The following is a 17,335-nucleotide window of genomic DNA, read 5'->3' on the forward strand; positions in this document are numbered from 1 at the left end:
CAATCGATTTGGTATATACGTAGCGTGATTGAAGTTGGGCGGAGTCAGGTTGTGATAAATAGTCTATCTCAACCAGGATACCAGCTACATCACCCTGTTCACTAAGAGCTATAAACCCTCGTAACTTTTCGTCAAGATCTATGATTCCTTCTCATCTTCCTATAATGTTCACGTAATATCACTTCTGTGACGATATCTACCAAGACATCATCAGATTGACCTACCACCAACCTTGATAGTCGTATTTCCGAATAACCTAAAAAAGTACTACTCACATTCGTTTTATGTCGTTGTACTAAAGTAATATGTATATTATTATTTTTTACAAAGTATATTTCATTGTGCATAGTAATTTATACGTATATATACTTTCAAATGAATTTTGAACGTGAAAAGTCATTCGATTTACATATGATTAAAATCATTATAGATCGCGTTTATTAAATCATTATTTATCAGGTTATTTATATATGTTTTATTATAATTCCGATACCGTCGGTCGTGGACAGTCCATAAACCTTGAGAGGCAACTTTCTAAGAGTCTTTGTAAAATTGATTTAACACAATATATAAAAATAATTCTATAATTAATAATCTATGATTGTGATAAGGCCGGAACGAGCGGCTCGGTGTTCGTCACGGACAGTCATTAGGTTATATACTGTTTAACGTGTTTTTACGAAGCCAAAAACTAACAGTCATTTATCTTATTTAAACGCTATTACAAAGACGTCGGTAATGTGTCTACGTTTTGAGAATATTAAAAACTATTCACAAGCTTAAAGAGCTCTCTGATGATGTCATCTAATAGTATTTACGTATAACATAACTTGAAGATGTTTAATACGTAGAATTTAATTCATTGTTTTTTATAAAGAATATTAAATATACGGAAACATATACGATGGTACCACAAGTTTGAATCGTAACACTTGTTACAGACCGTTTAAAGTTACTCATTTATAAATCAACGCTTATTATATAGTAACTTGGTGATTAAATGAGACACGTTAAACGTTAGGTATGGTGTGACTGTGATAGCTTACGGTAGACGATGTCGGTTGTTCATAGTTTTTTTATCTTACATGTGTGCACAAGACGGGGATAAGTCGAGAGATATATCATCGGATTCATCACGCCCTTATCACCTAGTTGAACCGTGATGGTAATAAATCTTATATTGATGTATTATCTTATAATATGAGAATATAAGTTAATAATATGTTCAACGTATTAATAATATAAGGAAAGTGACAGCTGTTACAACGTCTTCCATTAATGAGGTTGTGTGTTGTGTGTCTTTTTTATAGTTATTTGTATATACAAATTTAACTTTTACTTGTATTATCGTATAAGACGATAAAGGAAACTTTTCTTGCTTCCCCCGAAAAAAATAAAATCATATATTATTTTGTTATATACCTATATATAACAAAAGTTCATCGTAATTATTCGTTTTAAGGAATAATTCCTACAGCGCTAGAGACTGATTAACTGAGAGTTAAAAAATCTATTTAAACTATATGTAAGCAATTTTTTTTTTTAAATTTAGTTTTAAACGATCGGTATAAGGCTTAATGATGAAAGTGTTGTCGCCGATCGATCGAGTCAATGGTACGTCCCGTCGTATCAATAAATTATTCATACAAAAAAATAACAACACAACGATCGGTGACGTATTCCTAATACAGTTTTAGTATTTAATTTAAAACATGTTCATTATATTATATTATATTCAAAGGTTATGTTAGTTATCAACTTTTATCTTTATGTACCTACATAATGCTACTTCACGTATGTATTTCACTGAACTCCTAAGCGGCTCTACCGATTTGGATGAATTTTTCGTTTGCCTTTGAGCGGCGCCCGAGACGGTTGAGATTCACAAATCAACGCGGCAGATGGCGTCGCAGTCGATATCTAAGTTGTTTAAAGCGAAAAAGCTGCAACGTGAGCTACTATATGTATTGTCTCAACATGCTATAGATTGCTCTCTGAACGCAATTCCGATGTTCACGCGGACGGAGTTGCGGCCGGAAACTAGTGTAGTATAAAAACCTAATAACTAAACGATATAATTTGTTAATCTTATTCACTGAACTCAAAATCTGTCAATATTGTCAGCGAGGTCGTCACAGTACCGTTAAGTCTACCGTTACATAAACTGGACTGGTGATGTAGATGATGGATGGCATTACCTTTCATCATCACAAAACATCAATGTGAAATGATTAGTTTTTCATCCGATTAAATGTTACTGATGCATAAAATTTTATAAAAAAAAATATACGTTTGAAAGCATCACTGCGATGTACACATTTCAATTTAAATATTTAGGCTAATTATTATGTAAGGTTTAGAGTTATGTTTGTATTTGATTATAATAAAAAGGTTAATCTGATTGTTTGTTCCGGTCTATCTATACAAAGTAATGCGGTGAGGTTGGGAATAAAAAGCTTACAAAATATAAATAAGGTGGCAGACGGAGTTGTCGGTAAAAGCTAGCGTGCTATAAATTAACTCGTCTAGCCTCAATAACAGGTTATTTTCAATGTCAGAAGAACTTTCTACTTTTTATTAAATTATATATGTATACACTGTGATGATTTTGTTTGTGTGTGTGTGTTTGTGTCGTGTGCAAGCGAATCTATATCCAATGGAAGCCGTTTATGCTTTCGAGTTAACTTACAGTTGGTTACAAACACCGTATAAGGTCGTGAAACGTACGTTACGAGCGAACGTTAAGTCACTGTGCGTATGACACGCGTTGTATGATTCAAATATTGTATAATATAATCTATTATACACAGTCTTATAATTTAAATTAATGTATAATGAAGATGTCGTCAATACCAGCTGGACTCGAATATGTGACTAGTAGTATATCGAGTTACAGTCGTTTTACTAATTGAGCCATCGTGCCATGGTAATTTTATCTTGATGACAGTATTTAGGTCAATGTAATGCCTTTATGTTTGAGAATTCATTATAGTTATTAAAATTTTAAGCCTTTAACGCTTTTGGAACTTTCACATGCATGTTTATACATATTTTGTTGACAGAATATTTTTTTTTTAATAATAATTCCTGTAAATATATAAAAATAGATTAAAATATAATGTTTTTTGTTTATATCAAGGTATGATATTTCGTGATTTAATAGTGATTTATAATTATCAAACTACAATAAACATGTCAATTAACTTGTTCGCCTTTGAATTTATTGATATAAAATTAATGAGGTATAGTTTTTGTATATAAAGCCTTGAATACACAGCAGATATGTTATATTATAACGGGCTTTGATAAATTATATATGTATATAAAACTTCATATTTTTCTATATGTTGTTGGTTATATTTAACACGGGTTATTTTAATGCGAAGATTTAAAGTTTAACAGTTGAAAAATTATACTAAGGATAACATATATATTTGTTTCGTAATATAAATTTTTATTATTTCTGTACTGCATTACATATAAGTAATTACTGTTTCAGCGGCCGCGGTATGTATGCGGCTTTAGTAATAGTTTTGATCGTATGCCCAAAGGAATCGTGAAATTACTAGTCGCTTCCCACGAGAACCCACGCCGCTATCGTGTAATATAGAGCCAGAGTTTCGGTTACAGAATATAGACTTATTAAATGTCTGAGCGGTTCGTATCAATGGTACTGTATTTTGTTCGCCTTATTTAATAGCGGTATTAAATTAAGTTTGTGCGTTCACAGATAACTAGGATTTGGGTACAAAGAGAATTTTACCGAGTATTAACTGTACTGAAACAATATAGATATGTTTATGATAATCCATCGTCAGCGACATCTCGCGTGTGTCACGTGACTCCATACACAATGCAACTGTCGTCTCGATACCGCGGTACTTGTACGTAATTTTAGTATAAATTATAGCCTTTATCTCATTATAATGTCTAAGCTACGTCACTGTAAAGTTACCTTAAAATCAGTATAATAGATTTTTGCGTGAAATCGACATACGTCCAGACGCGATTACAAACTCTATACTATTGTTTGTATGGGATCTTTAATACATATTCGTTAATTTTCCTTCAACATATTCACAGTTGTTTAAATTACATTAAAGATAATGTGTTCATTAAAGCTCGACAATCCGTCCGGCATCCTTCTGTGCGAACACAATTAAATGTTACTTTGAGACAGGAAGCTGTGCAGTTTAAACGGAAAGCCTGCGATTTAAATCCATTTAGTTTGAAACAAAAAAAAAAAATTAACGGCGGCCTCCATTAGCGGGGCTCGAGAGGATTTTTTTTTTAAACTTTTAACTTGTAGATGAATGTTAAAACAGAGCCTCAATAATGTTAACGTTTCTGAAGTTTCATGTATGGCGTTGTGGACACTGATTGATGTACAATTTCGGCTTCTACCAAGCGTTAATCTTGTGCAGTTAATGTATGTCCGTATGAGATATAACGAGGTATCTTTATGAGTGTCACACACGTAACATTACCGTCAGAGGAGGTATTCAACGAGAGACTCTATTAAACATTCAATTTATTAAAGAGCTTTTATCGATAAGCTCTTTGCCAGTTTAGCTTTAAACATTATATCATTGCGGACGTTTTTCATTTCTGTTTAGTCGTGATTATCTTTTTTATTTAAATTTCTTCAGTGAAGTAAATTCGTGTGCATTTTGATTGATCCATGGTTAATCTTGAGTGTATTTAAGATCTGTGATAGACTATGTCTGGATAGTTGTGTGTCTGTTTATCCCACAAAGTTGCATCATAATGATCTGGCCTATATGTTTATATAAACAAATTATATATATATATATATATATATAGTTAATTAGCGAGATAATTGCTCGTGTCAAGAAATTTTAAAGAGAATTCCACTAACCTACTTATTGCAAAAGCCTTATCCTACGAATCATCTCTAGCCTAATAAAATCATTATATTTTTCGTTCTCATTTCTCTCACTGATCTGTCTTTTTCAGCAAACTCTTTGTCATATCCTCTGTAGGTCGTCTATGTAGAAATTATTAGTTTCAAACCTAACTCATTGTCTCTACGGAACACGCGAACAGTCCAATCTACGTTAAATTGCTCACCTTTCTTTTATATCAATGGCTATTCTCTTATATGGAAATGTGGTATGTCGACGTCATCACCCCCTCCCCTCCCCTCCCCTACCTCCCTTACCGTCAGCCTTCCATCACCCTTCCTCAAGTGTAGACTCCACTTAAAGTAATGGGAAAACAATTGTGTAAATTGCATTTAAGCTGTCTCCATACAAGTTTGTGAATCCTGAATATAAAACCCCATACGATAAATGATATTTGTCTGATGCATCATATTCTCCGAGCTGGTTAACAACTCGGTTTCCGTTAATTTAAATTTGTATGTCACATCACGTGAGCCGGTTAGTATTTTTTGAACTGTCGAATTAAATAACGTCACGAGGTCGTCTGTAACGCTGGACAGACATGCAACACACGCGTACAGTGTATGTTTTAGTTATAACGATATCACAGTATCCGATAAAGGACCGGTTTTAATTAATTTAACAAACTAATATTATGATATTGTTTTAATTAATCTAACGGTAGTTTTGTACCAATTAAGGATGTATTTTTATGTAAAATTGATATGATATATTCACATGTGAGTTGTGTGGAAGCTTTAATTGGAAACGATTTAGACTTGGAATTTTAAAAAGAGCGTGTTTTTTTTTAAATTTTATTCTTTATATGTAATTCGTGGAAGGTTTTTTTATCAACAGTTCCTTGACATCTGATGTGATGTGTGTAGATCATAGCTCAATGTGTGTCAGTAATATGAAAGTGCACGGTTAGTCAGTTAATATAAGAACATTCGCTAAACTAAAGCTGTAATTTTACTGAACCTGGTGTATAATACGCGGCTGTGTGAGAGAGATTCCCATACAGACAGAGACGGACATACATAGGTAGGTAGGTCGCTCGGCTGTGAGTCATGCTCCGTGAGGTTTTTGCCTTTTTATTGTTTCTGGTTTTCTATAGTACGAGATCTCCGCCGAGTTGATTATAATAACGTCCATGGCGTAAATAAATTCTCTATTATATTATATATAATGTAAATTATATATATATAAATAAACGTGCATATACGTAGTTTAAGTTTACTTTAAACCGTGAAGTGTAACAAAATTATAAAGCATATTACATTCTTTTGATATATATATATATATAAATGTCGGTCATATATTATATATCGTCTGGTCAGACACAATGGCCAGTGAAAGTCCACCCACCGCACTCGGAACATAATTTCTTTTAATATACACATATAAAACTATTCGGATACATCTCGCAGACTCATGAAGTCTCTGATAGGATGAGATTTCTACATCAATTAGCTTAACTTTCACTCGTATTTTTAATTGAATTTATACTTTTCTATATGGTTTTTAATCTGCGGAATAAATACTAGTATGTATATGTATATAAAATATTATATGAGTCTCGTTTTGATTGCCGTTATTGAGACAACTTTCTGTTCTTGAGATTGATGTATGAAAGATATCTTTTATAATATGGAAATTATTATTTTTTTATTTTTTAATTAATTGTGTTTCATGGTAGTATTATTTTAAATAAAACTATGAATATTATATTTGGTGTGGTACAAGTTTTTATTATTTTGTCGAAGCCGATGTCGGCTCGTTCATTACGCTCTGTAAAAAGTTTGGAGAGCGGAACGGGTTTTCGGGGTTTATTAACAAAATAACAAAAAAAATTGCCAAGTAGCCGGTGATAACGTCCACCGGGCCTGATGCTGGGTACAGTGATTATTATCGTATTATAGTTAAGAACTAACTTAAACCGACGACTAATTGAAATTGGGTTTAGTAAGTATTTTGATTGTCCGTTGTTATGAAGACATTCAAGTATTTTATAGTAAAGAGAAAATATAGATCTAGCTTTACATGTTTGTGTAATAATACAGGGATTTATATTTGAATAATATAACAGGATACGTAGCGGAAACCTGGTGCAAAAGCAAGTGTCACATTATATTAAACCGATTGTATTGTCGGGAAATGGGAAGGAAATTCGTTACAGCCTCTAGATGTTACGATCTCTTGATACACTTATATAAAGATAAGACTGACACTACGTGATGTAGGGTTGACGGAAAGGAGAACGTCATGATGTAATGAATAATACGTGATGTAGAACAACACGATGATAAAAATATAGTACTTGTTTAATAATTTCGTATGTGACAACCCTAATATATAATGAATTTAAACTTTATTGCACATTGTGCACGTTTTTGCACTAACGAAGGCCGCGATCAAAGAATTTAACTAGACTAAGTTGATTCTTTTGTTCATAACTAATACAATAAATTCTCGATAAATTATATTTGCACTAAACAAGTTTATAATGTGATTATTTATTGCTATTATTATTCGCTAGGTGCGTATGGTACGAAAATATACGTCTATTTATAACAGACACGTGATGCTGTATTTCGGTTGTTCTAAATATATAACAGAGCGTTTTCTAAGATGAATCAACGTGTTTAACATAGTTTAGGCCGTGCACGGCGTTTTATTAATAGTTTTTATTTCGTCAATACACGTCCTGACGTTAAGTTCACATCTTATATGTCGCCTGTCGGAGGTCACGACTGCTGTGACTCACGAACAACATCTGTTGCGTTCGCAGCCTCCGATCAAGGCGCGTCGAGATACTACCACTGTAATACAACCTGATTCTGTTATTTTTCTCAAGTACGATATACGATTCCATTGGAACTTTTAAATGATGAAATTACAATAAGATTATATACACATATATGTATGTTCGGTGTTTTTTTTTTGAACATAGTTTAGTTAGTTTAGAACGTAGTCTTGACGGCTGATATTTATTTAATTATATCCTAAATCCTACAGATATTTAAAGTTTTATTATTATTATTATATTTAAGTAACTGTTACATTACATTTTATATTTATAGGCATTACGTTTCTGTCATTGGGACGGTTATGTCATTTCTTCTCATCAATCAATATGTCATATGTCATCGTCCTGATGTGTTCTGTGTCGCTTTGTGTCCGTCTGAAGGGTTATGGTGTTTTTTATTCCAGGTGTATTCTGTCTAGCTTTTTGTGCGGGTTATTTTTTTTAATGGTTTTTCACCATATTTTTTCTCACTAACATGATCGTCTGTCTCTCTCTTTCCAGATGCCGTCAGCCGATCTCTCTTTCTCTCTCTCAATAGTTTCACTTCGGTGTTATGAGTCATAACGTCTCGTACTTATCATTTCTAATATTTGCTTGACACATGTCGAGCGAATACAGTATTTGTGCGCTGTGTGCAATTCAATGATAATTACCGTTATTCAATTCATTTAAAGCTAGGGATACACGAATGTAATATGTTTCAAATCCATGTCCTCTGTGCCATAACCGTCTCATAGCCAGCTGCTTGATTGGTTCGTTAATTTTTAAATGCATATCGATTTCTGTGGAATGGACGTCAATAGAATTTTAGATTTGCCACAGTGACGTCAAGGTTAGAGCTGTAATTGTGTAGCGTAGTTTTCAGCGATAAGGAATAGTTTAAAATCCACCTGGAATTAGAAGTTTGTACGTAACTCGGATGTCTTTCGATCCATCGATAGTAATTAAGGTCTTGTTGTACGTCGTTTCTTTGGGTTTTGGAAGTTTGGTAATGAGTTTATTTTTTCAGAACATGAAATGTGATTTATTAAACAACGGATGAAATAGTGTTCAGTGACAAGTTTATATAAATAAATGTATCACAAGACCAGAGACTGACGTCATCGTTTCATAAGTGTTGGAATTATAATGAATAAAAACTAAAATGGAAAGGAAATTGGTACGCGAGGACTTCATGAGGAAAAGTTTTCGCGGGCCGAGGGTGTCTCCTGCACCAGAAGGCCAGGCTGCAGCTGTTAACGGGGCGCCTCCACCATCACCCGTCTCCCTGGCCATGCTGGAGAGAGTGCCGCGGACTCGTACAGAATACGAGGTCACATCGGCGGGGATAGCTCCCAAACGTCTGGAGATAAACAGAGCCCATCCCATACATTTAAAATCATTTCAAACCGAGCCAGCTGATGACATCGGCCCGACGCCTCCATCGGACGATGTCCTGCGAAAACTGGAGCGTCAGATCGGTGAGATGGAACGAGGCTTGGAACGAGCACAGAACGGAGCCGTTGAAGTAGACGAGCGAGTGAGATACGCCGAGCATGAGAATCTGCTGAGGACCGGCGTGTCATCGGTCGGTGGCGGAGGTTACTTGCCGGCGGACTCTGACACCGAACACGATGTGGTGCCGTTCAACAGGAACGAGACCACTAGGAGCAGCACGGGTGCTGCTGCTCCAGCTCCCAGGACGGCGACTCGTCTGTCCAGAACCAACTCTGACACCCAGCAACATACGGTAGCAGCGACCGCACGGCTGATGAGGAAACTGGCAGACGGAGGGACCAAGGACGAGAAAACGAAGAACATCACCAGGAAGGCGATACAGGCGAGAATGGAGAGGGTGAAGAACTCGGTCGTCGGCACCAAGCATGAGCACAGGGTGCTCGCCGAGCACAGAGCTGAGCCGCCCAAGACACCCACATCACCAGTCACGCCGCGTTCAACTGGACAGGTAAAATATACTGTGAATGTCCTGTGAAAGTCTCCCGACATACGGCGATGGGTCATATCGAGTCTGACAGACGACTCTCACTCCCATATTGCATAATAACATATTGTAATGTCAACCATAGATTTATCATATCAACATAGAAGTCTTAATATAAGTTTAGTTTTTTTTAACTTGCGTCTACTTTTTATTACGTTAGTTAGTTTAGAAAAAAATATATAATCATTTATTTTATATCAAATTACAAATAATGATGTAGTTATAAGTGAAAGCGTTTTAATAAATAAGTGGATTGAAATGTATTATGTCATGTCATTAAAACGTTACCGGCAGAGAGTCGTGTAGACAAAGTGTTGGAAATCTCCTTAACTGGATGTTAAATATAACCAGGCCTATATTATATCATAATTGTTTACACGTGGTGATATATGTTGTAACATACACACACACACACACCATATAAGTAAATCACATGCGTCACTCATAAGACAGATGAGTTTTTCCATCAGACGCTAACATCTCGGACCTTATGCCGTTGGCGTGAGTGTTAATATTGTATGACACTAGAAGTAATTGTATTTCGAAAGCGTCCGATGTTTTTATAGTTGAAATATTAATTAAGTGTGAATCCATTAGTGATGTATCTTTGTTCTGAGTTACTTTTTATGAAACATGCTGTCTGTAATCCGAGGACTATATATATATGTGACTATATATATATATACACACACACACACACACATATATATACACACACAAGTATCCGTGCTAGTATATATATTTTTATAGATGCACATCTTATGTGAATCATTATATGTTTTTTGTTTTATTGATAATGTTAATTCATACATATTTTTTTTATTAAACGTATATTTTTTTCTGTTCACAGGTAATTACGATTTTTATTAATATGACATTAAAATATTAATAAATATTGACATTCCGAAAGTGGCGAGGGTAAGTGTGTTGGTGTTAAGACATGAAGATGTTGTTTGAAGTTAAGTTGAAAATATCCCTTAACTATAAGTGTTTTTACTATGAAATAGAGTTGGACAGTCCCCGTGTGACGTCACGGCGGATGTTACACTTGACTGACGATCAACATCCCGCATACGTTTCGGGATTCCTTCGGGAATGTTTTCCGAGCTAGCTTATTAAATTTTTTTTATGATATATATATATATATACATAGTTATATAAAATTGAAATTAAGAATATTATATAGTGTTCTGTATTAAATTGAAGTAAAATTACATTTGTCTAAGGGCTTACTCTATCGTTATCAACCAAGTTATGTTTTGAGAATTGTAAAGCAATATGTTTTATGTTGTATCTATAAAGCTATTAACAAATAATATAATATATATATATATATATATATAATATATATATAGTCAGTACTCGATGAATTTAAACTGCACGTGTAATTTGAAATATAGGCTATTTTTTAATCATATTATCTGATTTCCGTATTAACCAAATACTCTTCAGAATCTATAAAATCTTGTTTTTTTTATTCATAAAACATTTCCATAAAAATGGATTTTCTTTTACCTCACTTTCATATTTTCCGTGTAAACAGAGTTTTGCTTCTGTTTCAACTTTCACGTCGATGAGATGTTTGGAATACAGAATAAGGCTTTGAATTTTGATAAAATATTATTTCCCTATATATATATATATATATATATATATATATATATCTAAACAGCATATGATCTGAAACAGTGATTCCTTATATAAGATCTAATTTACATATAAATGTCACTTCACACGTTATATCTACATATATTTTACATAAATCAATAAAATATAAAATTTTATATCGTCCTATATATGTCAAATTTGAAGGTAAAAAATTGTGGTTGTTTTTAGTTGTCACATTATTATGTAAGTGAGTGACGTGAGGCGAAGCCCTACCGTGAAGCCGTGTAACACCTCGCTTACCCAAATATAGGTTTATAACACATGATGTAGACTTATAAAGACGAAGAAGTGACCTGAAACAACTGAACGATACAGAAAATGTTATCGAAAATCCTACGGAGTACACGGGAATGTATATAATATATATGTTAGGGAATCCCTTTATTGTCGCTCCGCGTTCGGCTACTGGCTGGTGCCTGTCATGCATTTTCCCTGTTTTAATCTAAGTGACGTCACTTCGTAGTCGGAATTCAATATGAATGAAACGCTTCAACTGAAAGTTTGATAAAATTGGTGGAGTTATCTCTGATAAGCGACACTGTCACTGATAACAGATTTTTTGTTGACATTTTTTTTTTAGCGTAACCCACATACCTATACGAAAGTTTGCAAAAACTTAGTTTTTGTATGGTATGATTGTTATATATATTAATATTGCAGTTCATTATACAGTTGAGAATATTAGATCAATGATTTGAATTAATAGTAAGTAACAACAGACCGCTTCAAACATTTGTTAATCGAAACCTGTACTACGGGCAAGTCGGGATCGATACAGAACTAATATCACAAATAAAACAAAGATATCTTGATCGAAAATATCGTAAGGTATATGTGTAAACGATTGTTTTTAAGGTGACTATTTAGAAAAATATCATTCACGGAACGAATATAATTTATTGCTATTATTACCTCGTCATAGGATACAGTACGTAACAAACACGTCGAGGAACACAACATAGATGTTATTGTACCGAGCAACCCTCAAGAAATCCAGCGTGGAGACGTTACGTAACAAGGGTGAATTCAATCACCTCGGCGATGCATCTACATATACGGACGAACAGAAAACGACCTTAAACGCAAAGAATTACAGTCGAAATCCGTACAATTGTTACATGTCATAAGACGTTTACGATTCTACCCTAAAAAAAATAGGGCGGCGGTTACATGCTTTAATATTGGAGCAGTTTGATTTCGGACACCGCTGTGTTCGGACGTGTGACACGAGTGTCTGTACGTAATATGTAGTGTGTAGTGTCGGCAATGGCCAGGAAAAGGGTAAGGGGTTGGCTGGGAACTAAGGTGACGGGTATTTTTTGTTTTGTTTAATATATATATATATATATACATATATATTATGTTTTGCTTCGTATCCTCAGTAGCGTCTGTTTGTAGCTTTATATATGTACGTATTGTACGGCCAGTGCATTATATTGCTTTTGTTGCAAGTTAGATGCGCCGATGTTTAAGTAGGTAGGGTCGGCTCTATGGATAGTTTTATTGAAATAAAATCAGTTTTTACGTTATTTAAAAGTAAATAACTATAAAATTTCTATTCATTGTTAAAATGTATAATATATAAATTTATTTTGTTGACAATAATGTGATTTTGTTTGAAAAAAATATTAATTTTTTACCATTTATTTGTAATGGAAGGCATGAGAGCTCTCTAGGATCATTATTCTCGTGGTTTAATTTGAGTGTAGTAACAGTGCTTCTGTCTTTTGTCCTTTAACAATACCACTAAAAATTCAATATTTACATAGTCACCCAAAACATGTTGATTTTTTTAAATATTCATTAAACATTATATTTAATTGACGAGATAATTATTTTTATAGATTCTCATTTATTTTGATTATATAACTAGCATTCTCATAGAGTGAAAGAAGTTGTTGAAAAATGATGTCACCGCAGAAACTAAAAGCATTAAACGATTTTTCATTAATTTGCATATTATAAAGCTCAGGTCGGACGGCGTTTAAATATAAATTAGCTCTTAACGCGAAGCAAACAAGGTCGGTTATTGTACGGAACAGTTTTTCCTATATAAAATAGTGGGTAAGTATTATGCAACATCGATCGGCCTCGCATATAATACCGTGTTGCATATTATTATATATATATATATATATATATATATTATTTTTATTTCTATTCCTTTAGCTGTAATTGTTTCGAACGCTCTAAAATTATTTTTAGATGTACTTACTGTTTTTGTATATTCTCTCGTCGCATAACTCTCTCGTCGTCCAAATGGAACGGTTTAACTGTTCAGCTTCAGCGTTTCTTATATATACAGTATCTGTTTTGTATGTATGTATGTCCGCGGTGTTGCTTATAACCGGGATGTCGGTAGAGATCTGTAACATAAATAGTATGTTAAATTATCAACAGACGGAGACCTCTAATGTAGATTAATCTCCTTATATATTTTTTTGGTATTTTAGCTGTATTTGTAAGCTTTTTTTTTCTTTTATTTGTTTAGTTATATATTATATATATGTGTGTGTTTATATTACAAGCAGTGATTAAGAAATATTGAAACAATGATGAGTGTATGTGAGTGACATATGCGAACAGTGTAAAGACGAAATGGGAGTCAAAGGAAGATATTTGGTGATTATGTTTTCATTATTATTATAAATAGTTATTATTATGGATATATATTGATTTTAGCGCCATCTATTTTAAATATATATAATTTAATCCTTGTCTTTTTTTCTCGTGCCTCGTTGAAATATCGCGATGTATTTTTTGGTGTGTAAATTTACGTTTTTGTAATGTTGTCGTCAATTATACATAAAAAAATGAATATTCAAATGATACTACAGACATGTATGAAGTAATTTTGTGTCGAATAATTTTAATAATAACAAAATTTTAATTATCTGAAATATTTCTTCCGAAGATAATTATTGTGTGCTGTAAAAAAATAATTTTATTAATAATGCACTTACAAGTTATATGTATGTACACCTCCGTCTTCCGCGAACATTGGTAAACAACCACTACAACTATGACGCTTGTATTACTTATAAGTTACTTATTACTCGTAAGGTGTATGTATGTATACTAACACGAACATTGGCAAACAATCGCTAACATGACGAAGCCTTAATGAAAAATATTGCGGAAGAAATGAAAATTTCGTAATGTGGAAATGGTAATAGGAAGGGGTGGGTGTTTTTTAGTGAACTCGTTTTGTTTCTTTAAGACAAACTTCATAATCACTGTTTACAATTGACTATCGACCCACCCTTACTCGCTCCGTCTCTTTCTGTTCCCGATCACCAGCAACGTTAAACATTTAACGCAACCTCGTCGGAAGTTTCACGTCAATAAAGTTACATTTACTTAATCAGTTCATTTATTTAGTTATTAATCTAATCACTGAATAATAAAATTATATTTGATATGAAAACTTAATCTTATATAAAAACACCGAATAGTTAAATTAAATGTATTAACTATACGAAATTAAAAAAAATAAACTCCCTCGGTTGATAGTTTTGTAATTTCTATCAGATGACAATAAAAAATAAGATTTCTAATACGGTGACCTACGAGTTTGCATCGTCAAACTAAAAACTTATAGTTAACAGTTTTTCCTTAATAAACTGACATTGATACTACTGAGTATCGTGCGAGAGGATTTCTGAACGGACAAGTGAAAATTAAGAACTTATGTGGCAGACACAACGTACATATTCAATAGAGGAATGCATGATAACTGATAAGGATCCTCTTAACCCTAGCACTGAATAAAATAATACAATGGAATTATTTATTTTATATATCATGGAAATAATCTCGGCCGGTGGCTAGCCGCAGATTGTAACAATAAATCTATTTACGAATACACGTCAAGGTAAACAGATACATATGTATATATGTCTTTATATCATTAAAATACTCCTCAGCCACGAAGCAAGAGCTCCGAGTCTCCAGTGACCTATATCATGTCAGTGCTGTCACTCCAGGTCTCTTGGACATTACGTGACACACTTCTGGAACGGCTGCTAAACTAGAAATAACTTTACAGTTTAATGAAATAATTGTCAACACAGTTTGGAGTAATATAAATTTTGTATAATTGTTATGTAAATGGATTTTATATCTTCCCGTTCAATATATATATATGTGAGTATTGTACAGCAGTAAGTCGATTTGTTCTATCACAAACGAGTCAGGTTAAAGAGGTTAAAGTGCGCGAGTTAATGATCGGGTTAATATCTCCGTGCCAGTTAATGAAACCCGATAACTTATAGATAAAACATTATTTTGGAATTGAAATTTATTGCTATAATTTTTATTTTCTTCGTCTGATCGTTTAAATATATACCAATACAGTATTGTTTGTTAAAGGATTGATTAATATATAGGATTTGAAAGTTACTCGTAGCCATCGATTTTATTACAAAAAAATTCTAAAAAGTTACAACTGGTAAAGTAAAAGCTAATAAACAGCGTGTGTGTTGAAAATGAATGAAAAATACCTAAGCTCCATATGACGGTTAGCGACTAGAGGCACGACACGATAGCTTAGTTAGAAAAGCTCCTGGAACGCAGTGTTCCACGTGTACCAGGTTCGAGTCTTGTTCGAGCTGATTAATTTTCCATCTATATAAATTTTATTTTAAATATTTCTCTAATGATAAAAATATAATATATTCCGTATTTCCACATGTGTCTTAATGGTACTAAAGCGGTAGGTCAAAGTATTTGTTACCCAAGGGATTTGGTATCCGGAGTTCCACGGACTTGGTACAGCTGGTCGGATGCTGTGTATTATTAAGTTTAAACTATTACTTGGTTGAGTTTGGATAAACTTACATCATAGAGATAATAATATTAATGTTATAGCTAAGTTTACTAAATAGCTTTAGTTGAATATTTTATATATAAATACGATCTGTCTTTATACTATACGAGTATATATATAAGACATTTAAAGTAATTATCTATAAAAGGCTTTTTAATATCGAACAATATAAATGTTTACTTTGATTTTATAAGATAATTTCTCATGTGTTCATCTTATAGTCAATATGACCGTAATTTTTGCGTAACCATATATTATCAATTGATTTAACATATATATATATCAGTATATTTTTTACGTTATAACATTATTACGGTGTATGACAATGTTTCACGCCCCGCGTGATGGCTTTAAGCTCCAGTGGCTGCGAGCTTATTTTAGACTCGGTTCTCACCCCGCCAGTTCCAACACGGTGTCCGTCATATCAATACACACCGAGTTTACGTGATTATACGATAAAACGATATATATCTCGTTTTAACACCAAATACGTCCGTTTTGATCTATCGCTGTTCGTTAGCGAGTCTGAGAGTTTTAATAGATAGTGTCTGGTATAATATTAGATGATATTTTTGTTGTTAATTGTGATGTATTAGTTACTGTGATGTTCATATGCTGTGGCTCGATACAGTTTTGTCGAGGATTTTATTAGGGTTTTCTAAAAAATGTGTTTGTTTGAAGAAAGTTCTCATCCCAATATTTTGATTGATAGTATCCTTTTAATCAAAATATTAGGTTTCTTAATATCAAATTATTATTTCTTATCTTGAATATATATACAATACAAGCTAAAATAATATTAATTATAATATATACGTTGAATCTAATTTATCGCCAAAGCATCCGACAATTCTCATTATTGTAAAGAAAATGTTATTCCTATATTTAAGTTTCATTAAACAGAGCTATACGATGAGATTGCAATAAAAAATATTATATCTGGTAATGCAACGAGAATTTTAAACGAATATCATAAAATTTAAAGCGTCTAATCTATGCAATGCACTTCAGTCTAGACGGAGTATAAGTGTAGTGTTAGGAGAGATTTCATTCTTTTCATCATTATAAAGTCATTGAAGTCTGTGACAGAGCTAGCTATGAGCTCCTCGTAGTAAGTTATGTGATTATATTCATATATTAATAAG

General features: G+C 33.1%; 1 protein-coding gene across 21 annotated transcripts in view; it reads left to right on the top strand.

The window, feature by feature from the left end:
* The window catches only part of LOC116775587 (serine/threonine-protein kinase MARK2-like), an 85,700-nt gene that overhangs the window by 45,291 nt on the left and 23,074 nt on the right, over nucleotides 1-17,335 (top strand). For 15 of the 21 annotated variants that reach the window (XM_061524998.1, XM_061524983.1, XM_061524982.1 and 12 more), the window contains exon 2: nucleotides 8,723-9,658. The exons of 4 other annotated variants lie outside the window; for them this stretch is intronic. In XM_061524998.1, coding sequence (XP_061380982.1) covers nucleotides 8,858-9,658 — 801 coding nt within the window. In that variant the 5' untranslated portion in view covers nucleotides 8,723-8,857. Of the gene's footprint in view, nucleotides 1-8,722; nucleotides 9,659-12,613; nucleotides 12,668-13,911; nucleotides 13,985-17,335 lie in introns of those variants that run through there. 2 more of the 21 variants (XM_061525002.1, XM_061525003.1) reach the window with 2 other exon arrangements.

The sequence above is a fragment of the Danaus plexippus genome, chromosome 27 (assembly GCF_018135715.1).
Source record: "Danaus plexippus chromosome 27, MEX_DaPlex, whole genome shotgun sequence".
Lineage (NCBI taxonomy): Eukaryota > Metazoa > Arthropoda > Insecta > Lepidoptera > Nymphalidae > Danaus > Danaus plexippus.